The sequence below is a fragment of the Coturnix japonica genome, chromosome 8 (assembly GCF_001577835.2).
Source record: "Coturnix japonica isolate 7356 chromosome 8, Coturnix japonica 2.1, whole genome shotgun sequence".
NCBI lineage: Eukaryota > Metazoa > Chordata > Aves > Galliformes > Phasianidae > Coturnix > Coturnix japonica.
In genome coordinates this window covers 18,641,601-18,656,985 of record NC_029523.1, presented here as the reverse complement: position 1 = coordinate 18,656,985, position 15,385 = coordinate 18,641,601, and the positions used below count along the sequence as shown (strand labels likewise).

Here is a 15,385-nt window from a genome sequence, read left to right as displayed (position 1 = left end):
TTAAACCACAAGGTGAAGTGGCAGCAGGTAGTAAGCTCTAGGTATGGAAAGGATAAAGACAAGATTTGAGAAGAGGATGTGGCCTCAGTCTCTTCTTATGGTTAATCAAAGAATTACCTCATTTGTTGTTTTCAAGAAGTGACACACATGCTAAAGCAGCTACTATGTGGTCTTTCTAGAAATACAAACCCGGTCTTTTTTTTTGTTTTTTATTTCAAAACAATTGAGTTTAGAGCACTGAACTGAAACTGCTGCTCTGTGTGGAGCTGGAAAAGCGCATTTTTCCTCCCTCCAACCTTACCTATGCTTTCAAAGTCCAGCAAAGGAACACCAGAAGGAACTCCACTTGAGAGCAATTTAATTGGTCAGAGGTTAAAACGAAGGACAAGAAACTTGCTGCCCTTTAACCACTGTGTTGAAAAACAGCCAGTTCAGTGAGGAGTCTCCTAGCTCTCTCCAGTGGCCCAGACCAACTTCATCTTCTGGTTGTGAGCTGCAGAAGACTTGGAAAATGAGCTTTTCACTATCTGAAGTGGCACTGATTTCCCACTGAGGTACAGCTTATTATGACAGTCCGGACACCACGGCTCTGCATCAGACTCTGTGCTTTTTTGTTTCTTAAGCATCCAGACATAAGCCATAACATAGCCAGTCATGAAGGCATCAAAGCCAGCTCGGTGGGTTCCCACTTGTGAAGATGGGCCCTGGGATGCATTTTGCTTTCCTGAAGCACATGCTGCTTCAGTCTCAGGGATGTCTGGGTGATTGATTGAGACCGTTCCAGCAAGGACTTCTGACTTCCCTTCCACTCGGTCGCTGTCATGGGCATTTCCCTTGGCAGAAGGGCTCAGAGCAGCAGTTTCTTCAGTGCTCCTCAGATCTTCTTCCTGCCTTCCATGTGTGCTGATGTCTGAGCTGCCCTCTGGTTCCACAGCAGTGGAGTTTTCCTCCTCCAGTGGCCTGCCATCAGTGTTGGCAGGTTCATAGCAGCTCTGTTTTCGTGGTGGCTCCTCCTCCCCATTGTGAATCAGTTCCATTTCTTTCCCTGAGCTTTCCTGTTCAAATGCCTTTTCAGGTTCTTCTGCATTTTTCCGACGCTTCCGCCTGTGTTTCCGTTTCTTCGCCTTCTCACAAAGCTTATCATCCTCATCAATTATGAGGTCAATGTTATGAGACTGTGGACACTTCACTCCATTTGGACACCAGCCATAGGCCTAGGGAGAAAAAGAGAAGGCTGTAACCACGAGCCTCCCAGTTAGAATAGCCTATCACTGCAGCTTGGAGCAGAGTTAATTATTCCCCTTAATTGAGGACTTGTGAGGCTGTAGCTGGAGCACTGTGTCCAGTTATGGCACCAAGAAAAAGCAATGACGAACTGCAGTGAGCACAGAAGGGAGCTGACAACATATAGTGCACACAATGCAAGGCTAAGGAAGTCCTTGGGTTTGTTCCATACCTGGAAAAGATGAGCCTAAAAGCACAGGACGGAGCTAATTGCTGGGCTTCAGCTACATAAAGCAGGAGTTATGGAAAAAATGGAGCTAAACTCTTTTGAGGAGAGCACAGGTGAAATGTTAATGGGAAATTCTGACTAGACATCCAAGAAGGTACTTTTCACAATGAGTGGTCAACCATTGGTACGAGGTTCTTAGCCATGCTCAAAAGTCACCAACCAAGGCTCTGAGTAACTGTGAGATGGTGGTTTGATGACAAAGTTCCTGAGGCTTTTCTAACTGATGTTGTTCTGTGACAATAATGTGCAGCAGCATCTAGAAGAACTCCTTTCTCCCCTGAAGCATGTGAAACCAGCTGGGATCAGGTGGGCTCTTTGATAAGCTCTGTAGCACTGCCAGAACTTGAGATCCTGTGGATCAGAGCACGCTGCAATTCCAGAAGCTGCAGACAGGTAATATTTTCTGTATCTAACTGAGCTACGGGGCGGGGTAAGAGGAAGCACTTCTCACTTGAAAAGCAAATCAAGCACATTTAGAACGTAAAGCCCTTCCAAGACAGCAATGAGTGCTGTAATACATCCTGGTTCTCTATTCAGGGCTATCTTATCTCTTCTTTGAACACTGGCTTCAAATTAAACTGTGAAATGTGCTCCCTCAGAACAGAGCACATTGTTGCCTTTTCACTTTCAAAACCATCTGAAGCTTGAAATTCTTCCCTGTATTGTGAAGCAAACAGATGGAACCTCCCAGGTGCTTTCCTTCTACTTCCTGCTCTGGCCACACGTGGCTTTCTCTACATGGCCAGGTAGGAAGCAGGGACTCACGTTACTTACCGAGAATTTCTCACACACGGGCACCTTATTTGCCTCTCCCTCGCTGTAGTTTGCTTCTTCCAGAGAGCAGTGGCGATAGTCGATGTAACGTGACATGTTGGCAGAGTAGTTGCAGAACTCCACAGAGATGTGCTGGCTGCTGGCGTCCTGCAGCTTGCTGTTCTCTCTCTTGCTGCAACACACAAGAGGACGCAGTTACTGTGGTTAATTTGCCTAAAGCACCCAGCACAGAGCTGCTACAAACACACTGCTTTGAGCCAACTCTCCGCTTCCCTCATTTCTTGTCCTTGAGCTCCAGCTTAACAGCCTGCTGCAAAGACAGTCCAGGGAATAGAACTTTAATGAGAAGTTGTTTCTATGCCGATTTAAATGTTGGTGTCTGGAAAAAGAAACCAAACTGAATCCCATGTCTTTTTGTCCCAGAGCATTAAATAGCAGCGTGCCACTCACCACTTCTTGTAAGCGTATTCCAAGTAGGATGCAACAAAGCGGGTCTCAAACTCTGAAGCGTATTTAGTGTCATATATTCCTGCTGGGAACATTTCTGAGAGATCAGAGGTGAAGGTGCCAAGGCTGTCTGGGAGGTGAGCATAGAAGCACTGGTACAAGAAGACAAGGTCAATCAGGCCGTTATGGAGGACGAGAGGTTTCTTTGCTCGAATGAGTTCCAGGAAAAAAGTCCGGACACTCTGGATCTGGCTCTCATTGCCCTAAAAGAAGAAGAATTAGTCAACAAGTCTTAACACACTGAAGACATCTGGTGCAATGGCAACTCAGAGCATGTTACAGCAGAACTCCATGTAGAGCCACGCTGTGTTCTGACAATGGAGATACCCACGTAGCTGGAGAAGCAGCTACAACAAGGGATGAACAACAGGGAGGAGAAAGGGCTGTGCTGCACTCAGCTGGGAGCGCAGCTCACAGCAGAGCAAGCTGAGCTGAGCGAGGGCATCAGCCCATGATTCTGTACCTTATCGTTGCCCTTGTGGTAGGGGATGCCCTGTGAGTACTGCTTATTGAAGTCAAAGCCGTGCTGCACCAGGAACTGCACCGACTGCGGCTCGACGACGTAATCCTCCGTGCAGAGCAGCGTCAGGTTGTAGATCTGGCAGAGGAACGTGTTCTCAGACTGCGGGATGAGATCAGAACCGGGACTCAGAGCGGGGGGTGACGGACCGGGCCCAGCCCCGCCTCCCACCCGCGTGCCCGGGAGCTGCCGTTACCTTCTCCGGGAGCTGTTTGAAGCACGCGACGCCGAGGGACAGCACCGAGCGCGTCCGTGCGGCGCTGCAGACGGCTTTGTAGCGCTCATCGATGCACCTGCCGGAGATACAGCCGGAGATACGGCCGCTGAGGAGCCGCGGGACCGCAACAACAGCCGGAGGGCGGGGACCCGACCCCACGGTCACTCACGGGCTCAGCAGCGCCTTCCTGTTCCCCAGACCGCTCAGCTCCTGCGGGAAAACGGCGCTCAGCGGCACTGCACAGCACGGCACGGCACGGCACAGCATGGCACTGCACAGCACGGCACGGCACGGCCCGGCACGGCACAGCATGGCACTGCACAGCACTGCACGGCATGGCACAGCACTGCACGGCACGGCCCGGCCGCGTACCGCCCCCCCCGCCCATCTCACCGTGTCCACCGCGATGAAGGTGGCGCTGCGCAGTGCCAGCACCATGCAGGGCCACAGCTCGGTGAAGTTGTCGCTCTGTACATCCACTACCGGCACTCTGCCCCGCGCCATCACCGCCCGTTCCCCGCCACGCACCGGGCCCTTCCCGCCCGGGGCCGCCCCGCACCCGCCCGTTCCCACCTCGCGCCCCGCCCGGCCCCGAGCCCCGCCCCGCTGCCCCGCGGAGCCCCTGCCCGCTCCGTTCCGTTCTCGCCGTTCGAATCCCGATTTCCGGTGATATTTCCAATCCGAACCGAACCGGCGTTTATCGGGGCGGCCCCGCGGGTCCTTCTGGGGCTGCCGCTGTGACCGGCGGGAAAAGAGGCGGGGGAGCCGCTCAACTGAAGGGAGGGGCGAACCCGCTCCCGTCATGCCGCTCTGTGATTGGCTCAGGCCTGGAAGGCGGGTCCGCGCCGCCCGCTCTGATTCGTCCCCGAGAAGGGGCGTGGCGCCGGAGGGGAAACATTTCCCGGGAAAAGCGCACGTGTGTCCCGCGGTTGGTTCCCGCCATGAGCCGCCTGCGGGCGGCGGCCGCGCGGGGGATGCGGGAGCGGCGGGGAAACGGCAGCGCGACCCCGAATGGGGAGAACGGCAGGAACGGCAGCAAGAAGGGCAACAGGAACCGTGTGTCGGTCCGTGAAGGTGCGTGTGGGCGCGGAGCGTGCAGGGCTGGGCCTCGGTCGCCCTGAGAGCGCTGCTCTGAGCCCACCCCGCGCCCTTCTCCCGGCAGGGGCTCCCGCTCCACCGCACTCACTGCATCTCTTCCATGACCCCGTCGAGATCGATGCTCTCCGTGACCGCCTGCTCGCCTGGTACGATAAAAACCGGCGGGACCTTCCCTGGAGGACGCTGGTAATGGCAGGCGGGAGTAGCACAGCTTGACTCATCTTATGTTGTATGAGGGTCTCCTTGCAGTGAACGCTGTGCTCCTTTGTCTCTCATACTCCGTTCCCTTTCAGGCTGCAGCTGAACAGGATGCTGACAGACGGGCGTATGCAGGTGAGGAATGGGGGTGGCTGTATCCCATGTATTGCTGCCTGACACGGGATGCAGCGTAGCCTTGTGAAGGCTGTGGCTTCAATGCTGTTCCTGTAAACAGCTGCTTGGACCCCTGGTGGCATCTGAGAGGCAACTTTGGGCCTGAGAGGGGGATCCTGTGGGGATGGGGATGGGGGTGGCTGCTGGGCTGGGTGCTGCTGCAGTTCTTGGAATCAGCACCACGGTGACTGGGGTGCACGCTGTGGGAAGCAGCACTGGCACCTCTGCACCGATCCCTCTGTGCTCCCGGCAGTGTGGGTGTCTGAGGTCATGCTGCAGCAGACACAAGTGGCCACAGTGATCGACTACTACAACCGCTGGATGCAGGTGACTGTTCCTCATGCAGTGCCCCCGACCCTCCTGCTTTGGAGGCTTTACTCTCTGCCCGTGGCAGGCTTCCATCTGCAGCTCTTGGCTGTCCTCATCCTGAACTTGTCGCCTCCCTCTTGTAGAAGTGGCCAACACTGCAGGCGCTGGCAGCAGCATCGCTGGAGGTGAGCAGTGTGGTGACGAGTTCAGCCCTCACTGCTCTGCCTGTGTCTCCCTAACGCTGTGTCTCATGGGGCAGGAGGTGAATGAGCTGTGGGCAGGACTCGGCTACTACTCACGAGGAAAGCGCCTGCAGGAGGCAGCGAGGAAGGTGCTGGAGGCATTTCCTAAGCTCTCTGTGCCTCATGGGTGGCTGCTGGTTCGCACTTGCTCTGCCTCGCTGGAGCTGAGCTGGTTGCACAGGGCCATGGAGGCTGGGCATCCTCCTTATCACATGTAAATCTGCGTCTGCTCAGCTGACATTGGCTGCCCTGTCTGCAGGTGGTGTCGGAGCTGGCCGGCCGGATGCCCAGGACAGCTGAGGACCTGCAGAAGCTGCTGCCAGGAGTGGGTCGATACACAGCAGGAGCCATTGCTTCCATCTCATTCGGGCAGGTGAGAGCTGTCTGGAGGGAATGTGACTCCTGTCACTGCCACCTTCCTGCCCCTTGCCAGCACCTCCCAGTTTGCTGATCCCTGCTCTCACTTCAGGCTACTGGTGTTGTGGATGGGAACGTGATCCGTGTGCTGTGCCGCCTGCGGTGCATCGGTGCTGACAGCAGCAGCCCGGCTGTTACCGACTGCCTCTGGTGAGGGGAGCTGTGCTGGTGGCGGCTGTGATTGTGTGTTGGTAGCTGAGGGCAGGATCGTTTAGAAGCCACGGGGAGCTGAGCTGAAGGGGGGAGGCTGGAGCAGGAGCGTTAGAGGCTCGTGGGGGTCATGGGCTCAGGAGGCAAGTGGAGGTCATTGGGTCTCTGCATGTGGAGCTTCGTGTCACTCACAGCCATCTCTCCCAGGGACATGGCCAACACCCTGGTGGATAGGAGCCGCCCGGGGGACTTCAACCAAGCTCTGATGGAGCTGGGGGCAACTGTGTGCACACCCAAATCCCCGCTGTGTAAGGAGTGCCCAGTGAAGGAGCACTGCCATGCCTGGCATAGGGTAAGAATGGCCCCCAGACCCATCCCTTGACAGTCTGTGGGTGGCAGAGGCCTCTCGCTGTCCCTGTAGGGGGTGATAGAAAGTTCCTCAACCTCCTCTGAAGCATCAAGCAAGACTTGGCTGAGTACTGAGTCCTGCATTCCTACCTGGTGCCAGCCCTGGGGGTCACTGCATGTGGAGATGGGGTTGGACATGCTGTTGCCCCACACAGGTGGAGAAGGAGCTGGTCTCTGCCTCTCAGAAGCTGTTTGGAAAGACCACTGTGGTGCCTGATGTTGAGGACTGTGGTGAGCACCCGGGTTGGTCCCTGTGGCAGCTTTGCATCTGGGCCCCGCTGTGACCATTGTGTTGGTGTCTGCAGGGACTGGGGGCTGTCCCTTGTGCCTCCCCACTGCCGAGCCATGGGACAGCAGCCTGGGGGTCACCAACTTCCCCCGCAAAGCAGCGAAGAAGCAGCCACGGGCAGAGCAGACAGCCACGTGTGTGCTGGAGCGGAGGGGCCACCTTGGGGCCTCTGAGTACCTCATAGTACAGAGACCCAGCTCAGGTACAGGGCCAGGTGGGAGCAGGGCACAGGCACCAAAGGGTACTGAGATGGGGTAGTGGGATGGCACTTGCTCCTGGGGTGCAGAAAGGAGCCTGCTGGGCTGTGCACACCCTCACAGGGCTCCTGGCTGGGCTCTGGGAGTTCCCCAGCCTCCCGCTGGCTCCGGGCCTGAAGGAGAAGCAGCAGAAGGAACTCCTGGCTGACCACCTGCAGGCGTGGATAAAACAGCCTGTACAGACACAGAGCTTGTGCTTCATTGGGGAGGTGAGTGTGTGGCCAAGCACCGCGCACCATGGGGGACGCAACACAGAGGGAGGGTCCCCATTCCCTGATGTCACCCTTCTCAAGCCCTGCCTGCATGCTGCCAATCTTGCTGTACTCTCGTCTCCTCGCAGGTTGTCCACATCTTCTCACACATTCACCAGACGTATGTGGTCTACTCACTGTGCCTGGATGGGGATGTAGCCCTGGATGCTGCCTCGTCCCCATCCCGCTGGGTGACACAGGAAGAATTCTGTGCCTCAGCTGTGTCCACCGCCATGAAGAAGGTACCGGGGGGACCTGGGATGTTCCCTTCTCTTCATGAGGTGCTGGCAGTGTGCCTGCCATTCCTCCAGATGCTGTGGGCCAATCCCAACTTGGGGACAAGAGTGCTATCTATTTCTGGGTGCTCTCATGCTTCCTTTAGGTGCTGAAGGCGTGGGAGACTCAGCGTGGGGTGCAGAGCGGCCGTGCCAAGGTGGGCAGCACAGCAGTGTGCACAGAGCTGTCCTGTGCTGTGCTGGAGCCCCCCAGGACTTGGGGTTGCGCTGGGAGCTCCCCAGTCTGGAGCAGGGAGATGTGCCTGGCCAGCTCTGTCCATCGTTAACCCAATTTTAGGACACCCCCCCTCCTCATTGATGCCCCAGAGGAGGTGTCCCTGGGCACCTTGGGGTTCAGCTCAGCTCCAGCATCTCTCCTGCAGGGCTCCAAGCGGAAGCGGGAGTCAAAGCTGGGGGCAGCAGGCAGCAACCCCACAGGGACACAGCTCTCCCTGCGCACCTTCCTCCAGGCACAGACCCCTCCGTGATGGAACGTTTGGCAGCTGACACCAGCAGGTCCTGTGCTGTGGTGAGTCCTGCGTGGGGCAGCTGCAGGTTCCTCCATGGCCCTATAGCTATCACTGTGCCTTCTTCCACCAGCCCCACAGCCATCAGCACACCTTCCCCAGTGCACCTGTGGACACATGCTGTACAATGGGTTGGTGCGGTGCTGGATGTGACCCAGAACTGGGCTCATTCCCCTGCCCTGGGCATGGGGTGACTCGGCCTGGCCAAGGGGTGTCTCTGGCAGCAAGAAGGATGTGGCCACGCTCCCATCATTCACACATGCCTGAGCATCAGCCAGCAGCCAGTGACTGTGGTGCTGTTGTACCCTGACGTGAATATTCCCATAGCCCTTTTTATGTTTCTTTTGGCTGAATGCGAGCCATAGGTTTTTTAATAAATCCCCCAGGGGTCTCTTTTATTTCTTTATCATTATCTTTTTTTTTTGAAGTGACTTTCTGCCTCTGTTGCAGCACAGCACTAATCTGGGGCTGCCGGTAGTTGAACACGAAGGCGGCCAGCAGGATGCTTGTGCCTGGGCTGGGAAAGCAACACAGTGGTCACAGTGCCAGCCCTGCTGTCTGGGATGCCCTGTGGCCTTGGGATGCTCTGAAGGGTAGGTGGCCCCAGCCTAAGGGATGACCCACCCTGGGCAGTAGAAAGGGTCTTTTGTCCTCACTCTGGGAAATCTTAAGCAGGAAGAGAAAAAAAAAAATCCCACAGCAGTTATTTCAGGTTAATTCTTTAATTTAGATGACAAAGAGGCAGGCACTTGCCCTGTGGTGCCTTGGGTGATGGCTGCTGGTGAGCAGCTGTGTCTATAGTGCCCTCCTGGTGCCCCACAGTGGGGTTGTGGCAGTGCCAGCAGTGTCCTCAGCCATATGCTGCCAGCACAACTTTCATCGGCTTCAGGTGAAATCAAGGCAGAAGGTCCTTCCCATCTGGCTAAGGGGGAGAAAAGCCTCTCCATGCTGGGGGCTGCTCAGAGCCCCCAGGACCTGTCTGTGAGCACTGTGCTGCAGCACTGGAGTGTGTTAGGGTTGAGTGCCTGTTGGGTTGAGCTCAGGGCTGTGGTATTAGTGTGATGCATTGCCCCAGGGTTGGGACTGAGAGAAAGGATGCTGCTGGTCTCTATTGCCTCTGGTCCATATAGATCTGCACAGCTTTCCACAGCGCCCGTATGTTGCCTTCTCCAAAGCCAGGAGCTCCACGTCGCTCTATGAGCTCCAGGAAGAAAGTCTCCTTGGAGAAGAGGGGATGGGTGAAGATCTGCATCAAGTAACTCTGCGCAGGGTTTACGCCAGCGTCAGTGCCCGGCTGCCCGCTGTCCCCATGCACAGCAGTGTCCAGCAGGATGCCCAGCTCTGCCAGCGTGCAGGGATCCTGCCCGGCTCCCCGCACCTCCTCCTCCTTGCCCCCCTGACTGTAATAGGCAGCTGGGGGGGTGAAGAACCGCACGCCCGCCCTCCTCAGGGCTCTGGTGGTTGATACGATGTCAGGTGTGCGCAGCCCCACGTGCTGGATGCCCGCCCCGCCGTGCTGCTGCAGGAACGTGTCCACTTGGTTGGGGATGGATTCAGAAAGCGACTCGGCCAGGACAAGCTTGCAGCCACAACCGTGAGCGCTCTGCAGGGCGCGGAGGAGCATTCCAGCCCCGTGTCCCCCCAGCACAAAGCCCTGTGCCGGCTGCTGCCGCGGGCTCAGCGCGAAGTGCCGAAAGCCGAAGCAGCGCTGGTACCACTCCAGAGCCGGCTGCGTGCCGCCCCGCGAGCACACGTAGGTGATGTGGTCAAAGTGGGAGATCTCCACGCCGTCCCCCGGGGCTGCTGCCTCCTGTATAGGCTGGAAGCCGGGCAGGAAGGGCCCCCGATAGCGGGAGCGGTCCAGCAGCGTGTGGCTGACGTTGCCCACGGCGGAGCTCACCACGCTGTAGGTGACGGAGCCGCGCTCGTCCCTCACCTCGATGGGGGGCACGGGCACGGCGCAGCCCCGGCTCTGCAGCTGGGCGCACAGCCCCGGCACGTCATCCACCTCCAGGCACACGTTGGAGGCCGTGCCCTGCGTGGGACGGGGGTCCACGTCGTACAGGAAATCGTGGCTAGAGATGCCGGCCGGCGTCAGGCGCTGGTTGAGGAGGAACACGGCGTTGCCCCGGCGCAGCGCCAGCTGCCGAACGCGCGGAGTCTCCCGCACGGCCACGGGCTGGAAGCGGAAAGCGGCAGCCAGGTCCTGTGCGCAGCCCTGCCCGAAGGGCACGTGGAGGGACAGGAAGCACGGGCGGCTCAACGAGGCGGCCATGGCCGGGCATCCTGCAGGGACACAGGGAGTTCAAAGGGAAGCTCGTGCCTGCGGGGAGGAGCCGCGTCCCCACCCTGCGCAGACCCGAGTGTGCACACACATAAAGGTGCGTGTTTTCAATCCGTGTTTCTGAGCCGCTTTCCTACTGCGAGGGGCTGCCCAAGGTCACTGCCGTTCCCGTAACCCTCCGGGGCTCACGTTGCTCCCCAGCCCCATAACACAATCCCTAAGTCTTCAGTGCAGCCCAACGTGCCCCGTGTGTCCCTCGAGGTGATGTTTGCAACGGGGACGGGCGTTTGGGCTGGAGGCAACCCCGGTATGTAACGTGCAGGTCGGGGAGCACGGGGCGGCTCTGCGCCCGAAAGGGTCCCACGCTGCCCTGGCCCCCGCAGCGGCACGGGGCCGTGGTGAGCTCGCCCTAAAGCCCCGCGTGGTGCAGGGCACGGAGCGCTACGGGCACGGCAGCCCCCAGCCCAGCGCTGACCCCCCGCCCCGCTCCCAGCTCCGCTCCCCGCACACCGGCTCACCGCGCTCCGCTCACACCGATCGCAGGGCACGCCGGGCCGGGGCCGCCCCGGGCAGCGCTGGGGGCGGAGCGGCGGGTGGTACCGCCCGGCCGAACCTCCGCCCGGCCCCGCGGTGCCGCCGCAGCCCGTTGCCCCCGTCCTTGTTTGGGGCCCCGTTCCGGCCCGGTTCTCCATGTCCCGTTCCCACACCGCTGTCCGCTCTCTGTTTATGGCTGCTGCCCTTCCCCGGCTTATCATGTTTTTGTACAGATCCCCGAGGCGATAAACTGCTCAAATATTTGCGGAGATGTCCGTGTGGGGCCAGTGTAGGGTTTTTGGGGGCGAGGTCCCCCGGCTCTTTAGGCCATCGCAGCCCATCGGGGCTGGGCAGGAGGACGGGGCGGCCCTGGGTGCAAAAACGTGGCACCGCCCGGCAGGGTGGCAGCCCAGGATGCAGGGCATGGATGGGGGGATGCTGTGGTCCCAGATGGGAGAGCCGTGCCCTTGGTACTGCCACCCAGCCCGGCCTGGGGTGACGTGGCTGCAGGGCTGCGTGCCCAGCTCTTCCCTGAGCACCAGGCGCCGCTTTGTCCCAGCACAGCTCAGGGCCTCAATGGGGACAGAGGCGGCCTTGTTGCTGTCCCCAGGCGGGCGGTGGTGAATGGGGAGCGCTTCTCCTCCTCCTCCTGGGCGGAGAGTGGTCAGCAGATAAAAGGGAGGCAGGGGTCAGCTGGGCACTGCCCGGAGTGGAGCGAGGTGCGGCTGGAGGACAGCAGCGAGGAGAGCGGTACTGAGGGCTCTTTCTCATGGGGGAGAGGGTCGGCTTTGGGGTCATCCCTCCCAGCAGCCCCCTGCTCCCTGATGGGTTGTTCCCTGCCCTGTGTCCCCGCTGCCCATCGAGCATGCAGGGAGGGGGCACTCGGTGAGGTGGGAAGGGCTGCGGGGCGGTGGGATGGACGGGGCACTGGGTGGAACTTGGGGGTATCGGTGCTAAGGGTCTGTGCACCCCAAAGCTCTCGGTAGGACACGAGGACCTTCAAGGTGGCCTCAAGGTTAAACCATTCCCGCCCTGAGGCCATGGTGACGGGGCTCCCCAAACCAGCCCCGTCCTTGGGTTTTGGCATCAGCAATGCAGTGTGTGTCGCTGGGGGAGGCAGGGCATGGGGGCACTGACTTCCATCCCCTACAGCTCACCCCTGGTGCCGGGATGGGGCCGCTGCTGCTGGTGCTGGCCTCCTGCCTGGGGCTGGCCATGGCCTCCGAGGGGGCCACCAACGGCAGCCGGCTGTGCCGTGAAGCCCCGGCGTGGCAGATCAATGGCTCCAGCCCCATGGATGGTGCGGTGGGGCAGGTGACGGTGGTGGCCCTGCTGAAGGCCAGCTGACACTTCTGCCTGCTGCAGGCCCGCAGGTGAGTCCTGCCCCCCGCCGCCCTGCCACCATCTTGGGCCACAGCATGGCGGCCATGCTCAGTGCGCCCTTCCCCACAGCCTCGGGGCCCTGAGGGAGCGGCTGGGGCAGCAGGGTGTGAGCGACGTCCGCTATATGATCATCAACGAGCAGGCCCCGCTGTCCCGCGCCATGTTTGGGGAGCTGCAGCGCCATGCCCCGCCGGGCGTCCCCGTCCTCCAGCAGCTGCCATATGAGCCCGATGTGTGGCAGCTGCTGGGGGGTGACAAAGATGACTTCCTCGTCTATGACCGGTGAGCTCCTGTCTCTGGGGTGGATGCTGGGAGTGCACCTCATTGGGAGGGTGACATGGCATTGGGACAGTGACATGGCGCTGGGAGGGCTCCCTGCTGGGAGGGTGACGTGGGTCTGCGCTCGCTGCCGGGGTTGAGGCACCTGCCCAGCCCCTACAGCCCATCCTCGCTCTGCCCTCCCAGCTGTGGCCGCCTGGCCTTCCACATCCAGCTGCCCTACAGCTTCCTGCACCTGCCCTACGTTGAGTCCGCCATCCGCTTCACCCACCGCAAGGACTTCTGTGGGAACTGCTCCCTCTACCCCAACAGCACGCAGGAGGTACGGGGCTGCAGGGCCGTGGGATGGGCTCTGTATCACCTGGCTTTGTGCCGGGACCATGACGTCTCTGCTGAGGGTCCTGGTGGACAGCCATAACGCACAGCCCCTGTCTGGTTCTTCCTAGGCCAACAGTACCACGGAGGTCCCTGCGACCCTGACCCCGCTTCCCAAACAGGAGGAGAAGGAGTCCGAGACCCCCGTCCACCACCAACCCAACCATCTCCATCCCCACCACCGTGCAGCTGGCAGCGGGACCGCCCCAGAGCCCAGCGGGGACCACAGAGCTGCCCACGCTCACCACCACCACAGAGCCCATGGCCAACTCCATCCCAAGGGGCAGACACCAGAGGGACGTGATCCCTGATGTGGGCAGAACCCATAGCGTGCACACCACGCTGGCTCGCTTCCCAGAGGCATCGAAAGACCTGCTTTGTCCAGTGTTGGTTTACAGCCCCCTTCCACCCAGTGCCCAGTGATGAAAATCCCCCCTCCGGCACCCAAAGGTGCTGAGCTTTTGGCTCTAAGACTCAGTTCTAGTCCTTCTTCCTCTGCTGCTGCCTCTCTGTGCTCAATGATGCCCGTGGTGCAAAGCGGGACCTCCCCGGTCACCGCAGGCTGACACTGCACGGAGCAGCGGGGCACGGGTTGAAGGAGCAGAACTGGGACCCGTGGGTCCATCCAGAGCGCCAGGGTGAGCCCGGAGGGTGGGAATGCTGACGGGGAGGATGGATGGGAATGCTGACGGGGGTCACTGCTCCCTGCGTCCCCACCTTCCCACCCTGTGCACGGGGATGTGCAGTGGTGGTGGGTGGCCGCAAGATGGTGGCCGTGTCCCCTCTCAGAAAACGGGGGCTGCCTCCAAAGCCCGCAGCCCAGGGAGGAGGACGTGGGTGGGGGTCCGGGGGTGAAGTGGACATACAGACGATGAATAAAGCCTCTGTGAAGTGAACCCTACCTGGCCTGGCCTTTGGGGTGCCCTTTCTCCAAGAGGGTGGGGGTCCCTGGGGCTGCCCTTCTCTACCAGCACAAGAATCATAGAATCAACAATGCTGGAAAGTCCTCCAGGACGATCCAGTCTACCTGCCCACCCACCACCTAAATTTCCACCATGTCCCTTAATACAACACCTGATTTGGGCCTTAGGAAGGTGCTTTGTGTTCTACATGGGCCCCATAAAGCAGTGTGCAGTGGAGATTTGCATTCCCCCAGCCTTGCACCTTGCCCCCCGCCTGCCCCAGCCCATCCCATCCTGTGCAGCTCTGCCCAGCACCCCCCTCCTCCCTCCCCTCCGTCTGCCTGAGAGGGAGCAGGGGATGACTTTTCAAATACGTGGCTCCACGTGGGGGTCAGAAGTTGCTCCCAATGGGGGTCATTTGGATCAGGTTGGTTGGGATCGGTGTGTGAGGTCCCACAGGACCCTGCTCCCTGGTTCCATCTCTCTCTTCCTCCCCCTCCTCCTCCTCCTCACCCTTCCTCTACCTGCTCCCAGCACCCACAAGGGCACCTCTGCCGCTCCGCCATCAGTATCAAGGTTATTTTCTTCTTCTGGCAGCTGCTGTAATTGAAACAAAGCAGGTCGAGCCTCACGGGCTCCGCTTCTCTCGCTCATTTTGCTGGTGCTGCTGAGACAACCAATTCATCTTATCGATGCTGCTCGGCCTCTTTTCCACCAGAGCCAGGCAGAGCCTTCTCTCCACAGCAGACATCCCAGGCAGCAGCAAAGCTCTCCTCCTGCCGAGCTTTGGGCCGGGGACAGAGCATTTCAGAGGGGTTCAACGGGCTCTTTATACTGGTGCCATCCTGCAGGAGGATGCTGCAGTCCCATGGTGCCCATGGTTGTGCCAGCACCCCAGAGGAGGATACAGCGTGGTACCCTGCTGTCCACGGCCGGTCAGCAGGTCAAACCACCGCCTGGGCCCTGTGTGCTTGATCCAGGCAGATCCCTCTCAGAAAGAGTGGGAACAGCCAGTCCTAATGTCAACAGAGGCCTCTTGTGCAGCGATGCTGTGTCAAGAAGAGGAATGGGTCCCTCCTCCTCCGCCCATTCATCTGGCAGCCGGGGGCTGGCGTGCGGCCAAGCCAGGCTGCTTTGGAAACATTTCATTGAGGAGGCAGCTGAGCCGAGGAAAACAGAATGAAAATACACAGAGAGATCACTGTTGTTAGGCAAAATAAGTGCAGGCGGCTGCATTTCTGACCCCCAAATCCAACCCAGCCGGGCCTCCGTTGTTTCTGTGGGCTGCACGGGGCAGGGCAGCCACGAGTGTCCCTGTGGGCTGGGAGCTGGGGTGGTGATGTCCACAAGGGGTGGGACTGGGCTCGGCTCAGTGCGATGCTGCACCAGGAGTCGGGACAGGTGTAAAGCCACGTTTCTGAGCACAGGTGGTGCCAGAGCCACCAGCCCACACCTGGCCGGGAGCTCAGCACACCTGTGAGCAGAGGAGAGGGGCCATTCTG

At 59.6% G+C, this 15,385-nt stretch overlaps 4 protein-coding genes across 14 annotated transcripts; 2 read left to right on the top strand and 2 right to left on the bottom strand.

Annotated features, from left to right (window-relative positions):
• Nucleotides 1-341: 341 nt before the first annotated feature.
• Nucleotides 342-4,087, bottom strand: TOE1 (target of EGR1, exonuclease). The gene is made up of 7 exons (XM_015870128.2): nt 3,925-4,087; nt 3,701-3,741; nt 3,511-3,607; nt 3,258-3,416; nt 2,738-2,997; nt 2,288-2,459; nt 342-1,214 (listed from the first exon to the last, which is right to left on the bottom strand). The coding sequence occupies exons 1-7, from the start codon at nt 4,033-4,035 to the stop codon at nt 447-449; spliced, it is 1,608 nt and encodes a 535-aa protein (XP_015725614.2). The 5' UTR covers nt 4,036-4,087; the 3' UTR covers nt 342-446.
• Nucleotides 4,088-4,127: 40 nt separating this feature from the next.
• On the top strand, nt 4,128-9,016 carry MUTYH (mutY DNA glycosylase). 10 transcript variants are annotated; one of them, XR_001556884.2, is made up of 16 exons: nt 4,129-4,605; nt 4,694-4,815; nt 4,923-4,962; nt 5,255-5,328; nt 5,454-5,495; nt 5,570-5,641; nt 5,812-5,925; nt 6,022-6,119; nt 6,327-6,471; nt 6,683-6,758; nt 6,833-7,030; nt 7,137-7,282; nt 7,414-7,566; nt 7,707-7,757; nt 7,983-8,174; nt 8,212-8,532. XR_001556884.2 is itself a non-coding variant. In XM_015870130.2 (16 exons), exons 1-15 carry the CDS (start codon nt 4,473-4,475, stop codon nt 8,085-8,087), a joined length of 1,569 nt encoding a protein of 522 aa, XP_015725616.1. In that variant the 5' UTR covers nt 4,129-4,472; the 3' UTR covers nt 8,088-8,128; nt 8,577-9,016. The 10 variants fall into 10 exon arrangements, 9 of the variants coding, with proteins under 9 accessions (XP_015725617.1, XP_015725621.1, XP_015725616.1 ...); XM_015870130.2 differs by lacking the exon at nt 8,212-8,532 and adding an exon at nt 8,577-9,016 and having other exon boundaries at nt 7,983-8,128; XM_015870129.2 differs by having other exon boundaries at nt 7,983-8,128; nt 8,200-8,532.
• On the bottom strand, nt 8,833-10,989 carry HPDL (4-hydroxyphenylpyruvate dioxygenase like). 2 transcript variants are annotated; one of them, XM_015870139.2, is made up of 2 exons: nt 10,929-10,989; nt 8,833-10,412 (listed from the first exon to the last, which is right to left on the bottom strand). In XM_015870139.2, the coding sequence occupies exon 2, from the start codon at nt 10,399-10,401 to the stop codon at nt 9,235-9,237; it is 1,167 nt and encodes a 388-aa protein (XP_015725625.1). In that variant the 5' UTR covers nt 10,402-10,412; nt 10,929-10,989; the 3' UTR covers nt 8,833-9,234. The 2 variants fall into 2 exon arrangements, with proteins under 2 accessions (XP_015725625.1, XP_015725626.1); XM_015870140.2 differs by having other exon boundaries at nt 10,921-10,979.
• A 571-nt stretch (nt 10,990-11,560) lies between these two features.
• LOC107317441 (selenoprotein Pb-like) lies at nt 11,561-13,882 on the top strand. The gene is made up of 5 exons (XM_015870146.2): nt 11,561-11,694; nt 12,097-12,317; nt 12,397-12,609; nt 12,793-12,928; nt 13,053-13,882. The coding sequence occupies exons 2-5, from the start codon at nt 12,115-12,117 to the stop codon at nt 13,290-13,292; spliced, it is 792 nt and encodes a 263-aa protein (XP_015725632.1). The 5' UTR covers nt 11,561-11,694; nt 12,097-12,114; the 3' UTR covers nt 13,293-13,882.
• The last annotated feature ends 1,503 nt before the right edge of the window (nt 13,883-15,385 follow it).

Excerpts from the sequence above, each read along its gene's own strand:
- MUTYH (XM_015870130.2), top strand. The coding sequence starts at position 4,473 with ATGAGCCGCCTGCGGGCGGCGGCCGCGCGGGGGATGCGGGAGCGGCGG. Across the intron at positions 4,816-4,922 it reads ACCTTCCCTGGAGGACGCTG|GCTGCAGCTGAACAGGATGC; the intron begins GTAATGGCAGGC and ends GTTCCCTTTCAG. Across the intron at positions 7,283-7,413 it reads GCTTGTGCTTCATTGGGGAG|GTTGTCCACATCTTCTCACA; the intron begins GTGAGTGTGTGG and ends GTCTCCTCGCAG.
- TOE1 (XM_015870128.2), bottom strand. The coding sequence starts at position 4,035 with ATGGCGCGGGGCAGAGTGCCGGTAGTGGATGTACAGAGCGACAACTTC. Across the intron at positions 3,742-3,924 it reads CCTTCATCGCGGTGGACACG|GAGCTGAGCGGTCTGGGGAA; the intron begins GTGAGATGGGCG and ends GTTTTCCCGCAG. Across the intron at positions 2,460-2,737 it reads GAATACGCTTACAAGAAGTG|CAAGAGAGAGAACAGCAAGC; the intron begins GTGAGTGGCACG and ends TGTGTGTTGCAG.
- HPDL (XM_015870139.2), bottom strand. The coding sequence starts at position 10,401 with ATGGCCGCCTCGTTGAGCCGCCCGTGCTTCCTGTCCCTCCACGTGCCC.